At 56.7% G+C, this 21,691-nt stretch overlaps 4 protein-coding genes across 4 annotated transcripts; 3 read left to right on the top strand and 1 right to left on the bottom strand.

Moving 5' to 3' along the window:
* Window positions 1-3,330: 3,330 nt before the first annotated feature.
* Window positions 3,331-4,345, top strand: IUM83_14775 (Vesicle tethering protein; the record flags this gene model as incomplete). Its single annotated transcript, XM_067939547.1, has 2 exons — window positions 3,331-3,720; window positions 3,812-4,345. The coding sequence occupies 2 exons, from the start codon at window positions 3,331-3,333 to the stop codon at window positions 4,343-4,345; spliced, it is 924 nt and encodes a 307-aa protein (XP_067787854.1).
* Window positions 4,346-4,719: 374 nt separating this feature from the next.
* IUM83_14776 (putative vesicle tethering protein) lies at window positions 4,720-7,344 on the top strand (the record flags this gene model as incomplete). The annotated part of the gene is made up of 1 exon (XM_067939548.1): window positions 4,720-7,344. The coding sequence occupies one exon, from the start codon at window positions 4,720-4,722 to the stop codon at window positions 7,342-7,344; it is 2,625 nt and encodes an 874-aa protein (XP_067787856.1).
* A 133-nt stretch (window positions 7,345-7,477) lies between these two features.
* Window positions 7,478-8,616, bottom strand: IUM83_14777 (Cholesterol transport protein (Niemann-Pick C disease protein); the record flags this gene model as incomplete). Its single annotated transcript, XM_067939549.1, has 2 exons — window positions 7,478-8,374; window positions 8,449-8,616. 2 exons carry the CDS (start codon window positions 8,614-8,616, stop codon window positions 7,478-7,480), a joined length of 1,065 nt encoding a protein of 354 aa, XP_067787855.1.
* A 1,129-nt stretch (window positions 8,617-9,745) lies between these two features.
* IUM83_14778 (uncharacterized protein) lies at window positions 9,746-10,411 on the top strand (the record flags this gene model as incomplete). The annotated part of the gene is made up of 1 exon (XM_067939550.1): window positions 9,746-10,411. One exon carries the CDS (start codon window positions 9,746-9,748, stop codon window positions 10,409-10,411), a length of 666 nt encoding a protein of 221 aa, XP_067787963.1.
* Window positions 10,412-21,691: the final 11,280 nt, after the last annotated feature.

A 21,691-nucleotide genomic window follows, 5' to 3' on the forward strand; every position in this document is an offset into this window, starting at 1 on the left:
CAGCTTCAAATCGAGTAGTCGTGTTCCAACTCACCGATCAACCTCTGATGACCCTGGTGAAACGCGAACGAAGGCACTCTTTAAAAGAGCCATCCCCACCAGGACGCCTAGCGTCGGTCGCTGAGCGTCGATAGCCACGGGGTGAATATGATGGTTCGGGGTGAATCTGCGCTCATTAGGGTGCGCTGGCTTCCCCTGCTCGTCGTCAGGGGCCTCGGTGCTAGGCCGTTTCGCGATAGTCACCCGGGCGACGCGTGCGAGGCGGCTCCCATGCCGGATGAGGCGGCCGAGGAGCGTCGGTGCTCGGGTGGTAGTGGTGGTTGTCCGGGGCCCGGTTCCCGGCTTTGCCTCGCGGGTCGTGGTCGTCCGAGCTGCCCGGTGCCTGCCGTAGTTGTCGAGGATCGCGCGGCGGTTGAAGCGCCCGACTCGGCTGGTCATCGCCCGGGCGACGCGTACGAGGAGCGCGGTGCCTGTGGTAGGTGGTTGTCCGGCCCGGTTCTGGCTGTTCGCGGTGGCGGTCGTGGTCGTTGTCCGGAGCGTTCGCCTCGTGGCCGAAGTTAATGATCGCGCAGGGTTGAAGCGTCTGACCAGCTGGCCATCGCCCGGGCGGTGACGCGTGCGAGGAGCGCTCGGTGCTCGGGTGGTGGTTAACTGGGGCCCGGTTCCCGGCCGTTCTCGCGGCGGTCGGTCGCTGCTGTCCGGGAGTGGCCAAGTTCGCGGCCGTGGGTTGTCGCCGATCGCGCGGCGTTGAAGCGCCCGACCTGGCCACTCATCGCCCGCGACGCGCGAGGAGCGTCGGTGCTCGGGTGGTAGTGGTGGTTGTCCGACCTCGGCTGCTCCTCGCGGTGGCGGTCGTGGTCGTTGTCCGGAGCGTTCGTGCTCGGGGTACGTAGTTATCAGATCGCGCGGCGGTTAGCTGCCCGGACTCGGGCTGGCATCATCGCCCGGGCGACGCGTGCGAGGAGCGTCGGTGCTCGGGTAGGGCGTGGTGGTTGTCCAGCCCGGTTCCTGGCCGTTCCTCGCGGTGGCGGTCGGTCGTTGTCCGGAGCGTTCGTGCTCGGGTGGCCGTAGTTGTCGCGATCGCGCGGCGTGTTGAAGCGCCCGGACCTGGCCATCGCCCGGGCGACGCGCGAGGAGCGTCGGTGCCTGGGTGGTAGTGGTGGTTGTCCAGTCTGATTCCGGCCGTTCCCCGCGGTGGCGGTCGTGGTCGTTGTCCGGAGCGTTCGTGCCTGCGGCTGTAGTTACCGCGATCGCGCGGCGTGTTGAAGCGCCCGACCCGGGCTGGCCATCGCCTGGGCGACGCGTACGAGGAGCGTCGGTGCTCGGGTGGTAGTGGTTGTCCGGGGCCTCGTTCCCGGCTGCTCCTCGCGGTGGCGGTCGTGGTCGTTGTCCGGAGCGTTCGTGCTCGGGCGGTTTGTAGGATAGCTTTCTGCCTGGTTAGCTGGTGTCTGGGCAAGCAGGAAGGAGCTTGAACGTGGTGGGGAAGAAGAGCAAATTCCCTGACGAACCGACGCCGACGGCCGGCGGGTTGACGAGCTTGGCGGCGCTGTCGAGCGTGGAGGCTAGACGAACCTGGCAGCGATGTCGAACGAGGGGGGCTTGACGAACTCGGGGAGCCGTTGAGCGTGGAGGGCTAGACGAGCTTGGTGGCGGCGACGAACCCAGGTGGGCCGCCTTCGGCTTCTGCCGCGGCTAAGCGTCGGTCAGCAGTCCCACTCGGAACCAGGGGCGAAGACATCCGAGGTCAAAAGATCGTCGCCATCGTGTACGCGGCGGTGACTCCGTAGGTTAGCCTGCCCTGCCACGAACATGCAGGCGAGGGCGACGAGTGCAGCTTGGTGCGGACGCATAGTATGTTGGTGGCGCAAGGAAGCTTGGACGTTGCGGAACGATGAGTAGGGACCGGTGTTGGTGGTAGCCGGTAAATGAAGGAATGAGCGGAGAGTCCGAGGCCGGCGGAGGAGTCTTACTTTACTCCCTTGCCGGAAGAAACGGGCCGTGTTTTGCTGTTAGCGCATGTCTGTGCGTACCTTACGCAGGTGCCAAATGTAACGAACGATGGTAGCGAGCGTGGTTTCGGCCAGACACACCTCCAGAAGCACGAGGTGGACGTACTGCATGGGTCTTCGCGTCATGGGGTGCCGCAAATGAGCGCTCGCTTTTGGACCGGGTGAGTTGTCTGCGCTGCGCTGCGCCCTTTCATGTATCGAGGTTAGCTTACAGCCGTGGCGTACCACGAAACTGAGCGCCTGCCCACTCCGACAGGCTTTCCTACGTCAGGTGAAAGTGCGCACGAACTAAAGCCTGTCGACCTCGAAGGGACCCGTTACTGACCTCCCTGGCTTAAATGATTAGGTCACGTGTTGACACCCAGAAAACACTTGACTGCCCACCATAAGTCCGCAACCAGCATACATGCAGCTAGCATCAACAGCGCTAGTGTACTAGTGCAGTTCTGGTGTTGTGCTGGCCGTCGGCGCTTGGTTGCGTCACCTCGCAGCAACGACAACAGGGTCCCTGATGTTCCTCGTTTCGTTATTACGTGGATGGTTTGCAGTTGAGGAAAACCTCGGTGCCTGCAAATTGAGTTACCGTCGCTGGCGAATCCGTCAGGCTTCAGAAACGGCGCGGTTCGTAGAATAGAATCGTTGTATGATCCACGACCTGACGTACGAGTAGCTTAGCCTCGGTAGGTATCGGCTGCTATTATCTTTGTGCTGAAGCTTCGCTGCGTTGCTGCACTCTGAGGAGTCTCAGTGCGACGATGGTCTACTTCGTACCAAGCGCGGTTGGGTCCCATCAGGTGTGCCGATGGCGTAAGACTCGGTGAGGTCGCTTGGGACTGGTGGTCGCAGTGTTTGAATTGGCTTGGGCAACGTTCCCAGCCTTTCTTGCCTCGTGCCGAGTTCACGTTCTGGTCGAGCTGCGGATGGGGATGGCGGACCGTCAGCGGTGCTTTCAGTGTGTTTGTCGCTTGCTGATGCTGTATCAAGCATTAGCGAACCGCGACGCTTACGAATGAGTGGCTTCATGAACAGGACGTGCGCGCTTCCCAGTTCTCACGTGCACAGCGACATTTTTTCCCTGCCCTCAAGCTCGGATGGTCAACATCACCACTGGGTCGGCATGTGGGTTGGATTCACCCAGAGAAGATGTTATTAATACCGGTATATATAATAACACAGGCCACGACGATGGCGATCGACGGCATGTGCTTTCGCAACAACCAAGTTCTAATAATAAAGTTGAAGCCATTTGCACATGGCTACACCTCCTCAAAAGTGCGACAAGGTCCCCATACAAACTCCCAGTGACGTGGCAGTAGCCATCATGCAGGCGGTGCTGAGCCGCGTGCACCGCATCGTCGTGCCCGAGGAGCCCGCTACCTCACCGGCGCCGGCGCCGCCCGCGCGGAAGCTCCAGAGTGCGCCGGCGCCCACATCGCCGCCTCCGAGCGGCGCTCGCCCTGTATCGCCCGAAGCGCGCGCGGACATCGCGCTGGCCGTCGACCGCCTGCAGTTCGCGACGCTGCTAGGCGAGCGCAAGAGATCAATCGATGCTCAAGCGTTGGTGCAGCGCTTCGAGACGTCGCGCGGCGCAGACCCCACAGTTGAAGAGCAGGAGCTGGGCCGCGCCGCCGTGCCCGCCGTGCTGGCGGCGCTGGTGTCCGACCCGCGCGACACGGAGCTCATGGAGGCCATGCTGGAGCTCCTGCAGGCCGTCGGCCGCGCGCCAGTCGCGGCGCTGCTGCTGCTCGAGCCGCCGGCCGGCGCGGCCCCGTGGGGCATGCAGACGTGCCTCGCTGCTGCAGGACCCGTCGCCGTGGATCCGCGGCCCCGCCGTGGCGCTCGTGCGCGCGCTGCAGGACGCGCAGCCCGGCGCGTTCGCCACGGCCGTGCTGGCGTGCAAGGAGGGCCTGCGCCGGCTGCTCGAGGTCGTGCAGGACCGCCGCGAGCACATCTGGGACGCCGCGCTGGCCGTGCTGGGCCAGCTCACGGGCCGGGACAAGAACGCGCAGCAGTTCGTGGCCTTCGAGGACGGCTTCGCCACGCTCTTCCAGATCATGGAGGCCGAGGGCCTCGCGGAGACCGCGGCCGGCCCGCCGTCCGGCGTCATGGCTGACTGCCTGCACATCGTGAACAACATGGTGCGGGACAACGTCATGACGCAGACGCTGTTCCTGGAGATGCCGTACCTGGAGTCCCATGTGCCCAGGCTGTTGAGGTTGATTGGGGTTGATGGAGGAGACGAGGAGGAAGAAGACGCGGCGGCGCTGAACAGGAGGAAGCGCGTGCTGAAACTCGCCCTGCAGCTCGTGCGGTTCCTCGTGGCGGGGGCTGTATGAAGGAGCTCGAGACGGCTCGGTGGATGAGATGGCCCAGCGAGATCGAGAGCGGAAGGCGCAGGAGCTGCCGAGGATACAGAGTCTGGTCGCCAGACAAGAGGCGCTCATGGGCGCCGTGGGAGAACTGGCGTGCTGTCGCAGCGATGCACTGACCGACTTGCGACTACAGGCACTGGATTTGTTAAGGCTGGTGACGGAGCGCACAATGGCGGCGCGCAGATGATCTTGGTGAATTTGTACGCGTCGCCATCCGGCCGTAACGTTCTGGCGGAGTTAGTGAATCTGGATGTGGGCAACGAAAGTGACGAGTCCCCGTGGCTGCGGCATCGTCGGCGCTGTTGGATTCGTTGTTTCGGGAAAATGAGGGTGCACGCATGGCTGTATTGCAGCATATTCAGTCGGCACCGCCGCCTCCAGTGTCTGCAGGAGGTGACGGATTAGGCGGAGGATTTGACGCGTTTTCTGCTCCTCCCTCGGCGGGCCGAGTTCTGTTGGATGCGTTTATGCGTAACACCGAGTTTATCGTCCAATGCAGTGATAATGGCGATACCGAGGCGCTAAACAATAAGCTGGTGGTGGCTTGGAAGGCAAGTCATAGACTAGCAGGGCTACTGTCAAACAGTTCGTACTGCAAAGAGCTTGCACTTCGTGTGCCTGCCGAGTACGCCGACGAGGACGCTCGTGCTGTGCCCGGGGGATTGTTCCTGTCCCGCTGTCTACGGTTGTTACGTTCATCGGTGGAAGATGAGTTAAGCGCTGCACTTCAGTCTATCGTGTTCCAGGCGAAACTTTCGGTGCTGCTATTGCTGATCCGGTGGTGTCATGGGTGCCCGAAGGCCGTCCGTGAGATCGTGGGCTCTGTGACAAACTTATCGGTGCTCGTGGATAGTCTTTTTGAGGATCAACCCAGTTCTTCATCTCGTAGTGCGTCCGAGGTTACGCAGCTGCGAGGGCTTATTGCGCTGCTACTAGGTTGCTGCCTAGAGTTTCTGTGTGAAGACGAAGAAGAGCAGGCTTTGAAGATTGCGAGTACTGCGCTGACACCAGTCGTGGCAGAAGAAGAACAGGGGCTGCAGATGACCCGTGACCAGCTTCTTCAAATGATTAGCAAGCGCGTGGGCCTCGAGCGCTTCACAGACGCGCTAGTTAAGTTCCAGCAAACTTCAGCAATGATTGCATGCGCTCGGGCTACCAAAGCGCAAAGTTCGCGGACCCTGCTAGCCTATCGCGCCACGTACGATATCAGCGCAGAAGACGCAGAAGGATCAAGTGGAGACATGGAGGCCCACTATTTGTTCCTGCTGTATGAGCGATCATTTACAGCGTTCTATCGCGAGATGGCCGAACAAATTCAGAAGCGTGTCATCGCAATTTACACTGGTGTTGACCGGGGATCCGCCCCACAGTCTGGCGTAGAGACAGGAGCTCCAAGCGCAATGGGTGCCTACCAGGATCTCATTCGTATGCAGGACAAACAAATTCACGACCTACAGCGGCAAGTGGAAGAGCTAAAACAGCGTGTGGCTGACCGTGAGTGCGGCAACAACGCTTCTACGACAGACCAAGGGCATGACAACAAACTACTTGAGAAACTGTCTACCCAACGTGAACAATTTGAGCGAGAAAAGGCCGATTTTGAGAGACAGATCAAGAGCATGTCGGAATCGTCTCTGGAGATGGAAATTCGTGTGAGTGGTCTTACAATGGCTTATGAGCAGCTTGAGCGAGAACACCAACATCGTGGACAGGAACTGGCTGTTGTCCGTTCGGGGACTACTGGAGCACCATCTACTCTAGCACCTTCAATTGGTCTGGAAGAACAAATCGCTCTCCTGCAAGCAGAATTGGATGCGGAGCGAGAAACAAATCGCCAATTACGAAAGGGGACTACAATAGCTAAAAGTGGCGATGCTGCATCGCAAGCGCGACGTGAGAAAAACGATGCCGAACTTGCAAATGTTCGCCTAATGAACCAGCTTGAAGAAATGCGCGTGGAAAACGAGCACAAGGACGAGCAAGTAGCCGAACGTAACCAAATGCTTGAAACGCTTACTGAAGGCCAGGCGCTAATGAAGCAGGATAACGAACGGCTGAAGGCACAGCTTGCAGAGGCACTATCGATAACTAGTCAAGCTGGTGATGCTGAAGCATCCGAATTCAAGCGCGTGGTGGACAGTCTAATGGATGACAAGGCGCGCTTAGAGCACCGAGTTGATGAACTAGAAGCTGCTGCACGCGCCGCCTATGAGAAAGATCAAGAGGTTCTTCGCCAGCGAATTCAGGAAGTCGAAGAGGCCCGCCGAGCAAGCCCTCCTGTGAGTGTGGACTGTGTTGCGCTAGAGACTGCGTTATCTAACAACGAAGCGCTCAACAACGAAGCATCTGTCAGTGAAGCATCACACGAGGTAAATGAGGACCAACGCTTGAAGGAACTCGTATCTACCCAACTCGAGGAACTGAAGGAGTTGCGTGCTCTTGTGGTTGAAATGGAGACAGTAGCCATCGAGCGCGAGGCGCAGGTTCAGCAAGCTTCATTCCTGCAAGAGCTGGTAGCTGGGTACGACGTTCAGTCGCGCCGCGACAAGGAGAAATTTGAAGCGACCGTGCGCGAGTTGGAAGACGAGTTAGCTCGCGCCTTCCTAGAGAAGAAAGATGCAGGGCGTAAATCTAAGGCTGCGGTGAAGGAACTCGAGAACGAGGTGGCGCGCTTGTTCCTCGCCAAGGTCGAGTTGGAGAAAGAGCTAGCAGCTCACCACCAAGGCGAAGGTGGCAGTCACGGAGAAAATGGCGAGGTTCTCAGTGCAAATGGGTCATTCCGAAAGTCAATCGAGTCAGAGAACAGCAACGATTCCACTGTCGACGACTTGTTGGTGTTAGTGGCGAGCTTGGAGATCCAATGCTCGGTTCTTCGCGAGAGTTTAAAAGAGGCTCAGGGAGAAGACGCTGTCGCTGTGGCGATAGAGTTGTCCAGACAGCGTGGGGCTGTTGTGTCCGTTTAAGCCTCATCAAGTGAAGGCAATCAAAGGAAGTTGCGTTATTCGAATAACTTGGGACTCGAATCATAGACAGTCACGACGCCCACTTTGCTGGCCATTATTAACACGAACTCCAGCTACGCGAATTTGCGTGCGATCACTGCTTCTTCCACTTGTTCCAGAAGAACGCCAAAATCACCAACCCTCCGTAGGCAGCCGCCACGAGCTTGGTGCTAAAACCCGAAAACATGGAGATAGGATTATCGACGACATGAATTTGACTGCCGCCGCTAGTGTGCGCGTCGCAGGTTGCACGACACGCACCACAGGGACACTGCTTGTCGTCCGTAGCCTTGGATGCAATAGACTCCAGCAGCTGCGCCTGCGTCGGCAGCGTGTCCCGCATGTCCACGACCTCCGAGTAGTTTGAGCATTGCAGCACGTCGTGGTCGAACGACTTGTCCTTGCTCGCATTGAAGCGCATCGTGATGTACTCGCCGTGGCCCACGGCGCCGACCTGCATCTGGTAGTTGAGGAAGCCCAGCGACGACTTCATGGCCGCAGCCATGGACGCCATTGCCGTGTTCTTGCACGAGTCGAAGACTGCGCAGGTCAAGTCCTTGGCTAGTGCCACATCCAGCTCCAGCACCTTGACCTTGTCCTTGCCCGTCATAATGTCCGGCCGGTAGTTGGTGCTGGGCCACGCACGGGCCATCTGCAGGAACTGGTCCTGCTCGGGCGAGCACACCAGGCCGCACCACAAGGTCATGAGGTTGGCGGCGCAGGCGTCGCAGCCCCCGGCGCTGTTCTTGGCGAAGACGCTGGCCACCAGCTTGAAGTTCTCGGCCATGGCTTGGTTCTGCTGCCACGAGCAGCAGGCCTTGTCCTTGTAGGCGGGACACTGGATGGCGAACTGGCCGCAGTGCGGCCCGGCGGCCATGCCGTCCTTGCGGCAGACGCAGGCGCCGTGGACGCACTGCCCCTTGTCGTTGCAGTCGGTGGCGTTAGTACATCTTCCGCCACCGATGACACTGGGCCAACCGTCCCCGGTCATCTGAGCAACATGGATACATCAGAAGTAGCCATGTTAGCAGAGCCCAATTTGCTAGATGTACTGGGCTGGCGTACGGGCTGCGGGTCGACGGGCTCCTTGTGCGCCTCGGGGATACATTGGTCGTAGTCGGGCTCGTTGTCCGGGTTTACGCACGTCTGCGTCATGACGCACTTGGCCTCGGCGGGCGCGGGGGTGCGCGCCGCCGCCACTAGCAGCGCGACAAGCAGGGGGATCATCACCATCTTCGACTGCGCGTTTTGTGACAAGCTTGAAGCAGATAAAACTGGAGTGTCGTGTACGGTGCCTAATTCTCAACGACCAATTTTTGGTCTAATACAAAATCTGGCCAAAATGTACTTATCGTTATGCAAAATCTTGATGTTTAAAAACAATGTACCTTGTTTACATACTACAGAAGGTGTACACTAACGGAGATAGAACCTCTGCGAGATGGAGTAGTATGGTTAAGGAGCACAAGGTACGTTTGGTGCACGATGTCTTCTATTACGGAGAGTACAGCTCTCTACGTTTGGAATTAGTTCAAAATTACAAACGTAATTTGGAATTTCCCTATATATAAAAAAAATATTGTAGAAGGACGCAAAACTTCCCGATACTATACAAAATATCACTGCCGTTTTGGTAAGTCTCTTTCATTCTGAGGTGGCTCCTACCTCTGTGTGAGTAAGGATTAGTTTTAACGCAACTGCAAACCCGACAAGGTTGCGGCAACCAGGTACAGTAGACGTCGAATGGGGCCCACTCGAGCATTAGGGTCTTCCTGAATGGCAATCTTCCAGCGCAATCAAGCGAATATTAAAAAATGAAGAAAACAATGAAGAAAAGAAATCACGCAACTGTGATAATTCACTATCACAGCTCTGTACCTGTAAGAGATATAGCTGTATACCAAATTCATGGTACATCGCGTTGGAAAGGATATTACTAAATACAGGGGCTCCCACAGCCACGTGTTTGGCTGCGGGCAGTTGGTCAGAGGATGACCAGTGCACTTCGCAATCTCCCTACCAGCCCCAACAACCTCCTCCTACTTCGCCCACCGCAGGGACAGTTTGTATCACTGGTAGCACTTGTTGGTCAGGGCCCAACGACCATGGCCCCTGCGACGCGCAAGAACGATCACGACGCGCAAGAACGACCACGACGCGCCAGTCGCGGGAGGAGAGATGCAAGATGAGCTAGAAGCACAACTCGCGCAGTTGCGGGCCGAGATTGCGGCTCTACAAGCCAAGAACCAAGTGCCGTGCCCAATGCCCATCGAGACCAAGCCTCGAGTTCCAAACGGACTTCCCAAGTTCAAGGGGGAAATGCGACGAAGACGTACAGCAGTGGCTCTTCCAAGTAGAGACACTGTGTCGCATCAACGGTCACGACGTGACGGACGGCAGCGACATGCTACCGGCGATCACTGGTACTGCGATGGAGGAACCCGCGTCGGGTTTGTTCCTGTTCAGGGCCTCTCGGACGCCAGCCGAGGAGCAGACGTGGGGACAGTTTACCTGCGACGCTCTTATGTACTTCGAGGCGTTGAACTACCAAGCGGTGCTCCGACAAAAGCTTCGTCAACTCCGCCAGGTTGGTGACATTGAGGAGTACAATGGGAAGTACTCGTCGCTGATCTTCCGCGTCGAGAACATGAGAGTTGTGGACCAAGTCAGCTACTACTGCGACGGTCTCAAGCGTTCCACGCAAGCTTACGTCAAGCTACAGAATGCCACAGCGTTGAACGAAGCGATGGACAAAGCCACCAAGCATGAGATGTCCCATCTCGGTGGTGAGCACAAAGGTGGTAACGAGAAACCAGAGCGTGAGCAACGGTTCCGTGTACCACCAAGATCGAATCCGTTCCAAGACAAGAACCCGTTCAGCAAGCGTTCGTACCAGCCTGGCCACTACGCGCCTGCGGAGCAAATCAAGGATGGTCTTGTGTGCTACCACTGCGACAAGCCTGGACACTTCAAACGTGACTGTAGCAAGCTGAAGATTGATCAGGGAAACGACCAGCCACGCCAGTAAAGAGGGACCTGATGTGACGAGTGCTAGCGAAGAAGATATAACCGTTAACGAAGCTACGTTTAATCTACTTTGTGAAGGCCCTCTCGTCTACAAGTGCGCACCATTGATTGCTGCCAACGGGGGCGTATGGAGCATCGTGAGAACAGGACTTGCGCGCAGTTCTTCTTGGACTGCGGTGCTACGACGGTCTATGCATCACGAACCTATGTGAAGAAGAATGAACTGAGAACACATGTGTACAAGACCGAACCGTCAAGGTGAAGCTGGAAAACAACAATATTGGGGAAGCGACCTTGGAGTTAGTGAAAATGACTGTTCGCCTCGACGGTGCCCCAAACTACCAGTGTGTCGCTGTTGTGTTCGACATTCCAGACGAGTTTGATTTCGTTATTGGGATGACGTTTTCGTGGATGAACAACCCAAGATCGACTGGAAACGTCGATGCTTCAAGAAGGACGCGTCGGTTGGAGACTCAGTGGCAGAAACTTCAACTCCCAGCGGGAAGTGCAGTCCGACTATATGTTTCGAGCTTCACCGAGCTGTAGCCAGCAAAAGATTGCATACGATAAGCCGTGATTCTTGTTGAGACGTCGTGCCAGAAACGCTGCCAGAGGGCGAAGTTGAATCTACTGAAAGACCGACTGATGTCGTGGATAAACTCGCTAAGAGGGAGAGAAAGAACGCCAAGGTTGAGGCAATCTTTATTCTTGTAGTGGTTGACTCGGAAGGAGTCTACACGAGGGACATTACGCGAAAGAAACTGCAGCAGTTTCTGCGGCTACCCGTGAAGAACCAGCCCGAACACGATTTTATATTTGCGCTTACAGACGACACGATTAAGGAGATTCAGCGTGACCTCACACGAAGTGACGAACCTACAACGTTGGAAGGGAGAAGGTGAAACCATTTCTACAAACAGATTGGGAATTGTTCAAGAAGAACCCCACGTATCCTGTCATTATCGAGTACAAGGACCATGTGTCTACACCCGAGCTAACTGCCGGGTTGCCGATGGAGCGTGATATTCGTCTCGCATCGATGTGAAGGATCACAACACCGCGATGTACTGTAGTGGGCCTACTTTGGCTCACTACTTTTGCTTACACGTCGCGCCACGTGTATGAGGAAGCGTAGGAGTTTATTAATAATTTGAATTAATTATACTTGAGTCCACAAGTATAATATAAATAAAATAAAACACCAAGTAGCTAGTTTAAGGTAAAATGAGAACTGTCTTGTTTGTAAATTGATCTTCCTCCTAAATCTGCTAAAACTGTGTATCATCTATGAAAGGGGTTGGCAGCGGCTGGCCCGCCAATATGCACGTCTCTAATTGGTAGAAAGATGCTGCTTTCTACCAATAGGATCTTTGGGTAGGTGTGGACCACTCATTGTGGTGGCTCACTTCAATGTATCCATTGGTGTGACTTACACCAATGTGAGTAAGTATGTAAAACCTTTAGCAGATATTTATCTGTTAAACCACAAGTGACAAATGTCATGCGCAAGTGACTGTTGTCAGCTGTGACCGTTGTCATGCACAAGTGACTGTTGTCAGTTGTGTGTGTGTAATCCTGTTACACCATCCCCCCGTTAAGCGTAGACGTGTCGGTCTCGACACGTCAATTAATATTCGGCACGAGATCAATCTCGTGCTGAATGCCCTTATCCTGCGGAAGCTCCGCAGGAATCTCTTCCGGGAGTACGTCTTTGTACTCCCTCAACCATTCGTAATAGGGACTCGACTTCAGCGAGTCCCAGCCTTGTTCCTCGAAGCGCTCTCGCTTCGTCTTCGCACTGAGAGTGTCTTCACTCTCAGTGGTACTTCCCACGAAGAGCTGCCTCAGCTCTTCGCTCTCGCTCTTCGTTCTTCCGCTGTCCGAAAGAACGCAGACTTGCTCGATGCGTCCATCGAGCAGGTCGCGCGTGAAGCGCTTCCAGCTCATGACTGGAAGTGAAGTCAACTCCCACGCCCTCGTCGGAGGATTAGCGAGTTCCATTTTCTGATACTGGAATCCAGTATCGGTACGCGTCAAGACGTTCAGCGTCTCGACGCCCGGCGTCACCGCCTCTGTCTGCCCGGCAGACAGTTCTTGTAGCGTCTCGGTCCCGGACCGAGACTTGCGCAGCGTTCTCCGCTTGCGTCGTCTTCTTGTTGTGCGGAGCCCGGCTCCGCACAGTTGTTCTTCTTGTCCAGGCCCGGCCGTGGACAGTTGTTCGCCGGCGGACCCTGCCCGCGGGCGCGCGGTATCAAGCCCGGCTTGACCGCATGTTCCTTCGTGCAGCCCGACTGCACGGTAATGTGTCCTTTCGCCGGCAGACCTTGTCTGCGGGGGCGCGATATCAAGCCCGGCTTGATCGCATGGCGCTTCGTCGTACAGCCCGGCCGCACGACAGCATGCAAATTGCGTCAGTACGGGACGTTTGCAACCGTCCGTACTGTTTGCAGCGTCAACTCCCGGAGTTGACACGCCTTCGTCACCTCGACGCCAGTTATTGGCGGAGCCCCTCATCACCGAGGGTGCGTCGACTCCCGGAGTCGACGCGTCGTCGTCGACCTGACCGCTTCGGGTCAGGGACTGTCCCTTACACGCTTGAACGTGGGTGTTGGTTCCCGGAACCGACACATCTTTTTCTTCCGACGTCGGCAGCACCGCCGACGTGGATCCCACTTGTGCGCATCCTCGCGCACCCCTTGGACATTCCGGGACAGCGGCATTAAGCGCTGTCTCGACTGGCGAGTCGCGCGCACCTGCTGGTGCGTGCGCTGCGGTAACAGGGCCATCGCTCTCTGTTCCGCTGTCGCGGTCGAAGCGCACGAGCGTGCGCTTCTTCCAGTCTATCACCGGATCATGCCGTGCAAGCCACGGCATGCCCATAACAACGTCGAACTTATCGTCCAGGTCCAGAACGATAAAGTGTTCGACAAACACTCGTTGTTTGTACGAGAAGCGCACGTTCACGACGCGCTTCTCGGTCTTCACGACGGCACCTGTTGCCAATCGAACTTCCAGAAGACTTCGAGGTACCTTTACCTCCTCGAAGTCAAGACTCGGTAAACTCCGCAGTCGAACAAATTTGTTCGACGCGCCCGAATCTACCAGAGCGCGGAGAGAGTCGCTCGCTCTGTTCGACGTTACCTTCAAGATGACCAGGTTCGGCCTGTCATCTTGCTTCTTGCAGCGAGAGCTGGTCTCACTGGGGGCTGCAGTCCTCAGTGTCGCGTGGCCAGTGTCGGCACGCCTGACTGCATTACCAGTAGGGCGCCCCGCGCCTACTGGACGTTCACGTTTTTTGTTTGTTCGCGACGATGCCCAGCATCGCCGCGACGGCCACCATTGTAGTGCACGGGAGCCGTGCACTCTCTGGCAAAGTGACCGGTCCTTCCGCAACGGAAGCATCGCACATTACTTCCGTGCTGCTGGTGAGCAGCAGCCGTTGCATTCGAGAGGTCCATTGGTTCCGGACCTCCCGTGCTCACTACCGGGCGCGGTTGCGACCTCGGCACGTTCGCATGCAGTTTAGCCTGCCGCAGGCTAAACTCTTCCTGCATTGTGAGAGTAATCGCAGCTTCGAGAGTACTCGGGTACTCTCGGAAGAGATAGGTCTTCACAGGCCCATCTCTCAGTCCCTTCACGAACGTGACGACTTTAGTCGCCTCGTCTATCGGGTTGGTCACGATGTTCGGGACCAAGTACCGTGCACGCTGCGCGTAAGCATGGACGTAATGCTTACCCTGCTGTAGGTCGAGGATTCCGCCCTCGACCGGAACTCATTTTGCGGGGGCTCAAACGCTTGTCTGAGCTCCTCTTTGAATATCTCGTACGTGCTGAAGCACGTAGGATCTGAGAGTCGGCGTCCGTACGCCCAACTCCTCACCCATCCGCCAAGGCAGGACATGGCGAACGCGACCTTCGACAGCGGGTCGACGATGCGTCGAGCCGCAATTGTAACGGGGTTACACGCACAAGTGGCTGCAAGCCACTTGTGAATTTAACAGATAGGTTATCTGTAAAAGTTTTGGATACTTCCTCACCTTGGTGTAAGACACACCAATGGATACATTGAAGTGGACCACCACAGTGAGTGGTCCACACATACCCAAAAGATCCTATTGGTAGAAAGCAGCATCTTTCTACCAATCAGAGACATGCATATTAGCGGGGCTCTGACAGCCAGCCGCTGCCAACCCTTTCATAGATGATAAACAGTTTTTAGCAGATTTTAGAGGAAGATCAATTTACAAACAATACAGTTCTCATTTTACCTAATCTAAGTCACTTGGAATCCTTTTGTTACTTAACTTATATTTGTGTATTCAAATATAATTAACCTAAGTAATTACTAAGTACTTACGCTTCCTCATACACGTTGCGCAACGTGTAAGCTAAAGTAGTGAGTCAAGTTAGACCCACTACACCTGGTAGCACTTTGTAGTCCGTCCAACGACCGACTGCTTGACGTTCGTACGCGGTGTACGAACGCGGAGCCGAGAACCACATGAGCACGGAGGTGCCCATGGAGAGCTCCAACACGCCTGCAACGCATGTTGCACGCGCTGACTGCCCCCACCTGTCTGACCCAGAGTGGAGGCCCTCCAACGACTGTCCACAGTCATTGGAGAAGCGGCGATAGCTACAATGCTGCGTACGCTATCGCCGACGGAGCAACATGGTGTTGCTCTGGGATTCATCATGAAGGAGCAGCGTGACGCTGCTTCTCAGTGACGGCGTCGTCAGGGACGACACCGCGTGCTCAACCATTAAAGTTGAGCGTAAGCAATTATGTCGGAAGAGAGGGCGAGCCTCTCCGATGGCTTGTCGAACTCGACACAGCCATATCGGCTCGACACATCGTCGACCCGCTGTCGAAGGTCGCGTTCGCCATGTCCTGCCTTGGCGGACGCGCAAGGAGTTGGGCGTATGGACGCCGACTCTCCGATCCTACGTGCTTCAGCACGTACGAAGTGTTAAAGAGGAGCTCAAACAAGCGTTTGAGCCCCCGCAAACGAGTTCCGGTCGAGGGCGGAGTTCCTCGACCTTCAGCAGGGTAAGCATGACGTCCATGCTTACGCGCAGCGCGCACGATATTTGGTATCAAATATCGTGACTAACCCGATTGACGAGGCGACCAAGGTCGTCACGTTCATGAAAGGGCTTAGAGATGGGCCTGTGAAGACCTATCTCTTCCGAGAGTACCCGAGTACTCTCGAAGCTGCGATTACTCTCACAATGCAGGAAGAGTTTAGCCTGCGGCAGGCTAAACTGCATGCGAACGTACCGAGGCCGCAACCGCGCCCGGTAGCGAGGACGGGAGGTCCGGAGCCAATGGACCTCTCGAGCGCAACAACTGCTGGTTATCAGCAGCAGGGAGGTAACGTGCGATGCTTCCGTTGCGGAAGGATCGGTCACTTTGCACGGGAGTGCACAGCTCCCATGCCCCCTGGAGGTAGCCGTCGTGGCGATGCTAGGCATCGCCGCGGACCAACAAAACGCGAACATCCAGTAGGCGCGGGGCGCCCTACTGGTAATGCAGTCGCGCGTGCCGACATCGGGCACGCGACACTGAGGACTGCAGCCCCAGTGAGACCAGCTCTCACTGTAAGAAACAAGATGACAGGCCGAACCTAGTCATCTTGAGGTTTACTCGAAGAGAGCGAGTGACTCTCTTCGAGCTTTGGTAGACTCAGGCGCGTCGAACAACTTTGTTCGACTACGAAGCCTGTCGAGACTTGACTTCGAGGAGGTAAATGTACCTCGAAGTCTTCTGGAGGTACGACTGGCAACAGGTGCCGTCAGAAGACCGAGAAGCGCGTCGTGAACGTGCGCTTCTCGTACAAACAACGAGTGTTTGTCGAAAACTTTATCGTCCTGGACCTGGACGATAAGTTCGACGTGGTAATGGGCATGCCGTGGCTTGCACGGCATGATCCGGTGATAGACTGGAAGAAGCGCACGCTCGTGCGCTTCGGACGCGATAGCGGAACAGAGAGCGATGGCCCTGTTACCGCAGCGCGCGCACCAGCAGGTGCGCGCGGTTTCACCAGTCGAGACAGCGCTTCATGCTGCTGTCCCGGAGTGCTTCAGGAAGTGCGCGAGGGCGCGCACAGTGAGACCCACGTCGGCAATGCTGCCGACGTCGGAAGAAAAGATGTGTCGGTTCCGGGAACCAACACCCACGTTCAAGCGTGTAGGACAGTCCCTGACCCGAAGCGGTCAGGTCGACAACGACGCGTCGGCTCCGGGAGCCGACGCACCCTCGGTCATGAGGGGCTCCGCCAATGATTGGCGTCGAGGTGACGAAGGCGTGTCAACTCCGGGAGTTGACGCTGCAAACAGTGCGGACGGTTGCAAACGTACCGCACTGACGCAATTTGCATGCTGTCGTGCAGCCGGGCTGCACGACGAAGCGCCATGCGATCAAGCCGGGCTTGATATCGCGCCCCCGCAGACAAGGTCTGCCGGCGAAAGGACACATTACCGTGCAGTCGGGCTGCACGAAGGAACATGCGGTCAAGCCGGGCTTGATACCGCGCGCCCGCGGGCAGGGTCCGCCGGCGAACAACTGTCCACGGCCGGGCCTGGACAAGAAGAACAACTGTGCGGAGCCGGGCTCCGCACAACAAGAAGACGACGCAAGCGGAGAACGCTGCGCAAGTCTCGGTCCGGGACCGAGACGCTACAAGAACTGTCTGCCGGGCAGACAGAGGCGGTGACGCCGGGCGTCGAGACGCTGAACGTCTTGACGCGTACCGATACTGGATTCCAGTATCAGGAAATGGAACTCGCTAATCCTCCGACGAGGGCGTGGGAGTTGACTTCACTTCCAGTCATGAGCTGGAAGCGCTTCACGCGACCTGCTCGATGGACGCATCGAGCAAGTCTGCGTTCTTTCGGACAGCGGAAGAACGAAGAGCGAGAGCGAAGAGCTGAGGCAGCTCTTCGTGGAAGTACCACTGAGAGTGAAGACACTCTCAGTGCGAAGACGAAGCGAGAGCGCTTCGAGGAATAAGGCTGGGACTCGCTGAAGTCGAGTCCCTATTACGAATGGTTGAGGGAGTACAAAGACGTACTCCCGGAAGAGATTCTGCGGAGCTTCCGCAGGATAAGGGCATTCAGCACGAGATTGATCTCGTGCCGGGCACGAAGTACTGTGTCACGCGGCAGTGGCCACTGCCGCGAGAGCAAGTGAAAGCGATCGACGACTTCTTTGAAAGTCGTCGTAAAGTAGGACAAGTGCGGGAATCAAAGTCCCCGCACAGTGCTCCGACGTTCTGTGTCAAGAAGCCACAGGGCGGATGGCGCATCGTTCATGCCTACAACAAGCTGAACGATGCGACGGTACCGGCGCAGACGCCGATACCACCAAAAGATGTTATCATCGATTCGATGGCCGGGAGCACCGTTTACAGTGCTCTCGACTTGCGAGATGGATTTTATCAAATTCTAATGCGTGAGAGCGATATCCCTCTCACGGCAGTGAGCACGCCAAGCGGCATGCTCTGGGAATGGCTAGTAATGCCACAGGGGCTTAAGAACGCCCCTGCGACTTTCAACAGGTGCGTGACGCGCTTGTTGCGCTCGGTGCGCGACTTCGCACCGAGCTACTTCGATGATGTATTCATCCACAGCCAAGCTGTGGACGGAAGATTGACGTAGAGATGCACATGGTGCATCTCCGAAACTACTTGAGCTTATGAGAACACATAAGCTCTACGCGAACCTGAAGAAGTGTATCTTCGGGGCGAGCGAGATACCCGTCCTCGGGTGTCTCGTAGGGAAGAATGGTGTTCGCCCTGACCCGGAAAAGGTCAGAGTGATCAACGAATGGCCAACGCCTTCAAGTGTCAAGGAACTGAGGCAGTTCCTTATTTGGCCACGTACTTGTGCAAGTACGTGGAGGACTATGCGGGCAAGATCCGCCATGTCACAGCTTCTTAAGAAAGAAGCTGTGTGGAATTGGACACCCGATTGCCAAAAGGCAGAGCTTCGATACAGTCAAGCGGGGCTTGACTGAGGCGCCGATCTTGGCAGTGGCTGACCAAGATCGCCCATTTCACGTAGTGTGTGACGCATCCGATTTCGCGATCGGATGCGCGTTATGCAGCACGATCACGAGGGCCGTGATCGTGTCGTCTACTATCAATCGCGTCAGCTGAAGCCAGCTGAGCGCAACTATCCGGTGCATGACAAGGAACTCCTTGCCATGAAATATGCACTCGCAAAGTTCCGAGTGTACTTGCTTGGGAGTAGACCATTTGTGGTCTACACCGACCATGCTTCACTGCGCACCGCAGTGAAGTCGCCACATTTCACAAAGAATGGCGAGATGGCTCTCATTCTTTGCGGAGTATAACTTCCGGGTCGAATACAAACCCGGAAGATTGAACGTGGTGGCCGACGCGTTATCACGTCGGCCGGACTATGCAGAAGCTGTTGACGTCAATGCCATTGACGCCATGCGATCGAGCAAACCCACATCATCTCTGTTGGATGATGTGAAGGCCGCGTACGCGCACGACGCGGACGCGAAGCTCTTGCTGGCCTATGGCACAGCGCCTTCTGACAAGTCCCGTCAGAAGCTACCCAAGCACCTTCGAGCGCGTGCACACCGCTTTCGTGTGCACGACGGACTGCTACTCTACAACGCAGTCGACGACAACGCGGATCGCGTTGTCGTGCCAAATGACCATGACCTGCGACTCAGGATCATGTACGAGTATCATGATGCCCCGACTGCGGGATATCTCGGACGTGAGAAGACTTACGTCCTTCACGCGCGACTTCTACTGGCAGCACCAGTATAGTGGGTGCGCAAGTACATCCGTGCTTGCGAGGTATGTTAACGCGTGAAGCCTGCGCCATTCGCGCAGGCTCCACTGTAATCACTACCGACTCCGTCGGAGTGTTGGAAGTCCATGTCTTTGGACTTCATCTTTGGTCTTCCCCGGATAGCGGAGGGAACACCGGTGTTGTGGTCTTTGTAGACCGTTTCAGCAAGATGGTACATCTTGCTGCGGTGCCAGCAGAGGTAACCGCGAAGCAGACGGCCCGTTTGCTCGTCGACATGGTGTTCAAACACCATGGCATGCCGTCCGACATCGTGTCGGACAGAGACCCGCGCTTCACAGCGCACCTGTGGCAAGAAGTGTTTACACTTCTTGGGAGCCAGCTTTCCATGTCGACTGCGGATCATCCGCAGACGGACGGTCAAACCGAGCGCGTGAATCGCGTGCTCGTCGATATGTTGAAGAGCTACGCTCACTCGTTCCAATACTGGAGCGAGTGTTTGTCGATGGCGGAATTCGCCATCAATAACTCAGTGCATGCCTCGACCGGGCATACACCGTTCTACGTGAATGCCATGCGGCATCCACGTCTACCGAGTTTACTCGGAGTGATGGCTCCCACTTTAAGTGGGGGAGGATCTACGCCTGCAACACAGCAGCCGCAGAAAACCGCTGACACTTGCACAGTGTCAGCTGCAACAATGGACAAACCATACGAGTCTGCGCAAGGCGCAGACTCCCCAACAACATGGTTAACGATCACGGGTTCGCGCAGGGCGCAGACACCGCAAAGAACCACGCAGAGGCCGGGCCTCAAGCGGAGAGCGAGCTGAATGACTTCAGCTCGGATGCAATCAATTTCATCACCAAAAGACAAGCCGTGATTCGGTTTGTCCAAGACACTATAGCAGCTTCTGTTGATCAACAGAAGCTGAACGCAGACAATGCGGGCAGAGGCAACACAAACGAATTTAAAGTTGGTTCATTAGTTTTGTTAGCTACACAAAACCTGCCTAGACATGCAGTTTCGGATTTCGGAGCAAGCAAGCTTGCTCCGCGCTTCATAGGGCCGTTCACTGTGTTGGCACGGCACGGCAACGCATACACGCTAGACATACCGTCTAGCATGCGCCTCCATCCGACCTTTTACGTCGGACGGCTGAAGCCATACCGGCAGCACGAGCCATCTAGCTCGGCTGACCCGAAGCCTCGGCAGGAGCCGAGGCAGAAGCGGAGGACTTGGCCTCGGCGACGAGCAACCTCTCCTCCAGCGCGCGGACGCGCTGAAGCAACCCCTTCATCTGGGTCCCCAGCTCGACCTGGATATTCGAGGCGGTCTGCGAGACCGCCGCGACTTGGGCCTTCTGGTTCGCCAGCTCCTGTTTTAGGGCGGCGAACTCAGCGCCCTGCAGACGCTCCACGACGGTCACCCGGTCGTGGAGAGGCGCATCCTGATCAGCCCGGGGCTGATCATACCCGGGGCGTGTTCCCACCCCCGCCACCGCCGATCCGTGACGCCCGCGGCTCAACCCGCTGGATTGTTGAGCGGATTGTTGACCATAGTATCCCGAAAACGAACCCTCAAGGGGCTCGTTTTCGTATTCGTTGGAGAGGATTTCCTCCCCATCGAGATACATGGGAGCCGCGGAACGTCTTGCTGGAGGACGTTCCGGAAATGGTGAGGGCGTACGAGGAGCAGTACGCACTGGCACAGCGGAAGTAGAGCGAGCGCTGCGATCATCGCCAGCGCCCGAACCCTCACGTGCTAAGAACTTAGCACGGAGCTCTTTGAGACTCTCGGGCACACGAAACGACGTGTACCCGTTCAGGTCGCGGTCGCTCAAGCGGACCGCGCCTGGAAAGCACTTCGTGCACTGAAAGCCCTCGGGCACAGCGCACGGCACATTTGCTCTCCTCAGCAGCAACATGAAGTTGCTCAGCTTTCCACGCTTCGAGTACGTCTCGAAGCGATCACGCGCTTGCTTAATCCGATCACGGTAAGCACTCGGCCTCTTGTTGAAGTTCTCAACAAAGGCGTTCCAGCTTTGACAAAGTGCCTGCCATTCGGGCACTTTGCTGCGAGAAGAGGTCTTCTTGCTTTGAAACCATCGGAGCTCATGAAAGAGTCCGATGTAGTAATCGCGCCTTTGATGCGTTTCCGCATCAAAGTGCAGCTCGGCAGCCACAGCGTCATCTTTGATGGCGCTGCATACGTACAGCGGCACCTCATTCGGAGGTACCGAGTTCCCAAACCGGTCCGCGATCTCGGACGCGGACGGCATCCATGGATCGCGCGCTGCAGGCGCAGCGCGCGGAGAGCCTTGAGCTTTAACATCACGCGCTGCAGCAGCAGCGCGCGGAGTACTGAGAGCCCCAGCCGAAGCGAGTGGGGTATCACTCTCAGTACGCGAACGCTTCGAACTCGAAGCGTCCGATTCGTCCCCTTCACGCGGACGAACGTTCTTAGCATGAGGGTCGAGTGATTCGCTCGA

The sequence above is a fragment of the Phytophthora cinnamomi genome, assembly GCF_018691715.1.
Source record: "Phytophthora cinnamomi strain GKB4 chromosome Unknown Contig56, whole genome shotgun sequence".
Lineage (NCBI taxonomy): Eukaryota > Oomycota > Peronosporomycetes > Peronosporales > Peronosporaceae > Phytophthora > Phytophthora cinnamomi.